At 63.5% G+C, this 6,157-nt stretch overlaps 1 protein-coding gene across 1 annotated transcript; it reads right to left on the bottom strand.

The window, feature by feature from the left end:
* Positions 1–2,304: 2,304 nt before the first annotated feature.
* On the bottom strand, positions 2,305–4,781 carry CEBPA (CCAAT enhancer binding protein alpha). Its single transcript, XM_075537191.1, has one exon. The coding sequence runs from the start codon at positions 4,665–4,667 to the stop codon at positions 3,618–3,620; it is 1,050 nt and encodes a 349-aa protein (XP_075393306.1). The 5' UTR covers positions 4,668–4,781; the 3' UTR covers positions 2,305–3,617.
* Between the last annotated feature and the right edge of the window lie 1,376 nt (positions 4,782–6,157).

The raw sequence follows: 6,157 nt of genomic DNA, 5'->3' as shown, positions 1-6,157 counted from the left end.
CCCTATGCCATTCATGTGGGGCGTTGGGTGGTGGAATGACTGGTGGGGTGGCACAGAGAGATGAGGAAAGGGACTGAGTTGGCACCAAAGGTGCGAGTGAAAGAAAAGCAAAGCAAAGTTGGCGCCCCCACCCCACCCAGTTCCTCTGCCCCCACCCTGCAGCATCTGCTGGCACAGGGAAGCAAGTGAGACCTTCCCGCCCTGCTTCTGTGGAAGGCTTGGGTGTTCTCTGCCAGGAAGGACCCCCGTGATGGAGCAAGGTCAGGATTTCAATTCCTCCTTGACCTCGGCTGCCACCCATGAAGGAAGTCTGGCAGGTTCCAGGGAAGGAGAGGGCGGGAGACCTGGGTGGGGTGGACACTCCTCCCCATCTCGGGTGGCTCATCACAGGTGTCAGGGCCAAACCCCAAGCTCGTGGATTCCCAGGAGATCTGGGAGATAAGGATGACATCTGTGACAGGTGGGGAGCATAAGGAGGCGGCAGGCTACATGGAGCTGCCTCACTCGCTTCCCTGAGTAGTCATACTGGAGTGCCTTGGCTTGGGATGACCCAGGAGAGAAGTGTGGACGCTTCTCTCAGGGGCTACCTCTTGTGCCATGCCAAAGCCTCTTGGCAGGGGTAAATTCGGGAGGGACCAGTCTCCCTGGGTCGAGTCAATGCTGCAGCCTCCAGGAAGCCTTCCCTGGTGGCACCTGCTCATACATGGCGCTTTCCCTTACCACGCAGGCCACACTCTCACTGCATCTTCGGCCCACAGGGGGCAGGCGCTCGGTGAGCAGGCCTGAGCCTTGGTGGTGTTCGAGGGGTGAGCCATCGTTGGCACAGGCCTGGACACACTCTGGGCATGCAGTGAATACTTGGGGTGCTCTTGGGATGGTTTCCTCTAAGACTGCAGTCAGGAGACTGGTGGTTTCAAGGGAGAGAAGGCTTTTCCTGGACACCCCTCGTGCCCTGGCACGTTTGACCCACAGCTACACAAAGTCCTCCCCCCCCAGACCCCACAGGCAAGTCTGTCCAAACCCCGCCCCCCACACACACACCGAAGGACACCCCCCACCACGCACACACACACCCTCTCCTAGGGCTGGATGAAGTTGTATCACCTGGACCTCCAGATCTGCAGACAAGGAGGAGCCCCCTGAAGAGGGAGGCGGAGAAGGGAGGCAGCCCCTCCTCCACCCATCCTGGGACTTGTTCTAGGGGGAAGCTGGAGGATCAGCCCCCTCAAACAAGAAAAACTGGAATTGATGCTGAACTCAGAGAGGGTTTGCTGGGCGCCTAGCAAGCTGTGGCCTGCCCCTGGCTGCCTTGGTTCCCAGGGCGGGAGGGCAGGCTGCCGCCTCCTCACTGAGCCTGTCCTCTGCCAAGGGCAGCCTTGGGTGAGGAGGTGGGGAGGAGGCTAGTGAGGGGAGGAGGAGTGGGGGTCAGGTGGCCCCTGTTAATCACACAAAGCAGGTCAGTGGAACTGACAAAGAATCTGTAATTTCTTGAAGATTTCTTGAAAAGGTTTCCGTGCACATTGACATGGCCCACAAACCCCGTGATGAAAACAAAAAGGGAGGGGCTTTTTCCCTCTGAGAGAGGATGGGGTGGTGGTGGTGACGGGGGTGGAAGTGGGGTGGTAGTGTAGGGCTCTACCTGTCTCCACCAGAGGTGAGGTAGCATCAGGTATGTCTCCTGCTTGGTTCCAGCTGGGAACAGGGGTCAAGGTTCTAGGGGTGGCCATTCTGGAGGCGCCCCATTCCTAGGGTGGGCGGAGTGGAGCAGGTGTGGAGGTAGGGTAGAGAGGTGATTCTGGAGGCCCAGGGCCCAGGGAAAGTGGAGAGGGTCCCACCTTTCCCTCCCTCCCTGCCTTGCATCCTGTTGGAGGGAAAGGCAGTGCTATTCAGCGGAACTGGAAGTGACTTGGAAGCAAGTGTGACCAAGCAGTCCTGGAGCTTCTTGGGCCAGGCCTGCTGAGTCCCCCAGTAGCCATGGAAGTCTCGGGCAGCCCCTCTTTTCCTAGGGGCAGATGAGAAGTCACACCAAGGGTCCACCCACCCAGTCACATACCCCCAAAAGACTAACTCTCTGGGGTTCTGGGCATTCTCAGCTTGGAGCCTTGCCTTCCTCCTGCCATCCACCTGCCTTTTGGGAAAATCCATCTCTAAGGTGGAAAGGAGCTCCAGATGGGGAGGAGAGCTGACAGAAGCCAGGCCCTCCCCCAGAACAGATGCTTTGAGAACACTCAACTGCGACCAGGCTCACCACAAACCATGAGAGTAGCTTCAATCTCTCTTTTTTCTTTTTAAAGACACCAGCAATCACTTTGATATGCTTATATTATAGATATAATACATAAAACCCTTAGCACGAAACTCTGTCATCTCCCAACAAGAAAAGACTCAAACTGTTTTGCCCACTCGAGTTCCCCGCTGCCTGGTGGCTGGAAGCCTCTTCCTTTCCAGATGAGGGCCTCTGGGGGCCATGCCTGTTGGCAGCCTGGGCCGGAGGGGACCCCGGCCCACCACCGCTAAAGGGGATGCAGCAGGGGAAGCCTCCTCACTTCCTTGGTCCCTCGGGAGTGAAAGCAATCCCAAACCGAGAGGAAATAGGGCACCAGCCTCTCACCCACAGTGCTGATGAAGAGTCTCATTTTGGCAAGTATCTGAGCAAAACCTCAAAAGAAAACAAAATACAACAAAAACAATGGTGGTTCGGTGGAGGCATACACATTCACACAGCACAAGGCACTGCTGGGACTTGGTGAAGCCAGATACAAGTGTTGATCTCAGCTGATAAAGCAAAAATATCTGGAAATGTTCTCATAGCTCCGGTCCCTCAGGGATGAAGTGATTGGGCTTCGTGTTCGGTTGCAAGCTGGTGGCATACAGTACAGACGAGGCTAGCTCCCCCAGCCTCGGGCAAGGCCTCTGCTTCCGTTCTTCCAAGGCATGCTTCCTTACGGATAACCTGCCACCAGGCTTTCTGGTCTGACTTGGGGGTGGGGGCCTGCTTCTAGTTACCACTTAGTGACCCCCAAGTGAGTCTGATAAGGGAGGCCCCGTCTGTGGCAGGTTTGGCTACACAGACAAGGAATTGGATGGGCTCTTCTTCCTGGATGCACAGGGGAGGGCCCCCAGGGTTCAAAGCCCAAGTCCTGAAGTCTCTTTCCCTGAAAGGAGGAGGGCTGAGGAACCGGCCTGGTGGGCTCAGCTACCTAAACTTTCCTCCTGGGTAGTTCTCCAACCCTCCTTCGCTCCAGGAGGCCTGCTGCAACCTGGGGGAAGGAGGCAGGAGCCTTCTAAATAAAATGGCAAGGCACAAATTTGCTCCCCCTACTTGGTAGGAAGTGGAGCAGGAGTTTGCATTTCCAAGGCACAAGGTTACTCCTTAATACTAGAATCTCTGAGCTCCCAGGTCGAGCCCTCATGCCGCTTGCTCCCCTGGCCCAGAGACCCGCTGCCTGACCCTTTATCTCAGAGGCACCAAGTCCAGCTCCGAGGAAGGGAGGTGGTGCGCCGAGGGTGGGGTGGGGGTGGGGGAAGGAACCGCCAGGCTTTCAAAATTCGGCGACCCGAAACCACTTCCCGGGGCCCCTCCAGAGGCCGGCCCAGGGCAATCCCGCCGCAGAGCCTCATGCGCAGTTGCCCATGGCCTTGACCAGAGAGCTTTCGGGTAGCTGGCGGAAGATGCCTCGCAGCGTGTCCAGTTCGCGGCTCAGCTGTTCCACCCGCTTGCGCAGGCGGTCATTGTCACTGGTCAGCTCCAGCACCTTCTGCTGCGTCTCCACGTTGCGCTGCTTGGCTTTGTCGCGGCTCTTGCGCACCGCGATGTTGTTGCGCTCCCGCCGCACCCGATATTCGTTGCTGTTCTTGTCCACCGACTTCTTGGCCTTGCCCGCGCCGCCGCTTCCCCCGCGGAGGTCTGGGTGAGCGGTCGCCAGCCCTTTGAGCGCGCTGCCGGGGCCCGACAGGCCGGCGGCCCCGAGCGCGGGCGCTGGGTGCGGGCTGGGCACGGGCGTGGGCGGCGGCGTGGGGTGGCCGGGTTGCAGGTGCATGGTGGTCTGCCCGCAGTGCGCGATCTGGAACTGCAGGTGTGGGGCGGCCAGGTGCGCGGACGACGGGTGCTGGTGCGGCGGCGGCGGCGGCGGTGACTGGTAAGGGAAGAGGCCGGCCAACGCCAGCTGCTTGGCCTCGTCCTCTTCGCGGGGCTCCTGCTTGATCACCAGCGGCCGCAGCGCCGGAGCCCCGACGCGCTCGTACAGCGGCTCCAGCCTGCCGTCCAGGTAGCCGGCCGCCGCGCAGCCGTAGCCCGGAGGGGGACCGTGCGCCCCGCCGGGCATGGCGGCGCCGCCGGAGCCCGCGGACGCACCCGAGTAGTCGAAGTCGCCGCCGCCGCCCGCGGCCGCCTTGGCCTTCTCCTGCTGCCGGCTGTGCTGGAACAGGTCGGCCAGGAACTCGTCGTTGAAGGCGGCCGGGTCAATGTAGGCGCTGATGTCGATCGACGTCTCGTGCTCGCAGATGCCGCCCAGCGGCTCCGGGGCGGCAGGTGGGGCGAGGGGCTGCGCGTGGCCCGCGCCCCGCGGAAAGCCGAAGGCGGCAAGGCTGGGCGCGCGCGGGGCACTGGGGAGGTGGCTGCTCATCGGGGGCCGCGGCTCCGCCTCGTAGAAGTCGGCTGACTCCATCGGGGAGCTAGAGGCCTCCTGGCATGGCGAGCCTCTGCGGCCTCCAGCCTGCGCGGGGCGCCGCTACCGCAGCCGCCCACCCGGAGCCCTGGTCGCTCGCTCGCGCCCGCGCTTCTCCAGATCGCGAATGGCCCGGCCCGTGCGAGGCCCGCATTTATACCCAGGCGGCAGTCGCCCTCTAGGAGGCGAGCGCGGCGCCTCCTGGGTCTTAGCGCCGGAGCGCGGAGGGCGGCGGGCGGCGAGCGGGGCCTGAACGCCGCGCTGGGGAGGAAAGGTTGCCATGCAACGCCCACCGCCCCCGGGCCCGCAGCCAAACCGTTGCGGGCCGCGCTGTGCCGGACTCCGGACCCTGCTGTCACCCACCCCCGCGCACACGTGGTTGGTAGCGGGCGCCCCCTCTGTTCGCCTCTCCAAGGCACTCACTTCCAGCCAACGGCCCGAGAGCCTGGGAGCACCCAGAGGCCGCGCGCGGTTGGGTCGTGATGGGGGGGAATAGTGGAGGGTGACGATCGGTCTCTGGGCTACCGTGGCGCCAGAGCGCCCTGGGAGGAGGTGGCACGGAGCCGGGTGTGGGCAGGGGGACTGATGGGGACGCGCCGCCCGGCTTAGCTAGCGGCGGGGAGGCCGGAGGAAGTGGGCCAGGGAGCGGCGGGTGCGCCTTCGCTCTTGGACCTCGGAGCCCACCGATTCCGCGTGGGATCCCCGCGGCCCGCTGCACCCCTCGGCGGACGCCAGGGTCCCAACGTCCTCAGCACTGGGCACTAGGACCCCGCAGGGCGAGCGGAGGGGAGGGAAGCGGGGGCGGCCGCCGCCGGGACGCTGGGAGGTCGGGTCTGTAGATCCGCCTGGGCTGGAAACGTTTTTCTCGCGCATCCCCTTTTCCAGGCCCTGCGCGAGGGTTGGCCAGCTGTGCTGCCATTGGTTTCCTGCGAGCCGGGCTGGCAGTGGCCCCGGCAGACCCTGCTGGGCTGCGAACGGGGCTCCGAGACGGCCGTCTCCAGGTGGAGCAAGGGAAGGTGGACCGGCGCCCCGCAGAGCCGAGGGTGGGCGGCGTGCGCAGCCAGGGTTTTCCACTCCCACTTCCCACTCGGGTGGGCGCCGACGGCGGCGGGCGCGGGGGCGTCGAGGACGCTGGCGCCCGGAGTCCCCGTGCCCGTGCCCCCAAGTCTGAGCTCTCACTGGGAGACCCCTACCGGGCGGACTTTACGGTGCAGGCGCTGGGTCCGGGGAGCTGGAGTGGGGGTAGTGGAGGCGCGCAGCGGACAGGGCCCGGTGCCTCTTGGCCTCCTCTCAGCCTACGAGCTCATAGCTGACAGGAAAGGGGTTCGGGGCTGCTGGTCTCCCCAGCCACGTGGCGCCCCACGGGCTCGATCCCGGGCCTCCTGGGGCGGCGTAGAGGACGAGTGTCCCCCGTGTTCCGCGTCTGCCCAGCAGCGTGCCCAGCTCCTTCGGGCATTTGGCTTGGGTGCGCCTGCTTCTGATCACCTTGC

This window comes from Tenrec ecaudatus, chromosome 18, assembly GCF_050624435.1.
Source record: "Tenrec ecaudatus isolate mTenEca1 chromosome 18, mTenEca1.hap1, whole genome shotgun sequence".
Lineage (NCBI taxonomy): Eukaryota > Metazoa > Chordata > Mammalia > Afrosoricida > Tenrecidae > Tenrec > Tenrec ecaudatus.
Note: the sequence above shows the minus strand (reverse complement) of the source record. Positions and strands in the feature narration are given on the sequence as shown.

What these genes read in the sequence shown, in the direction of transcription:
- CEBPA (XM_075537191.1), bottom strand. Translation starts at nt 4,667, where the DNA reads ATGGAGTCAGCCGACTTCTACGAGGCGGAGCCGCGGCCCCCGATGAGC.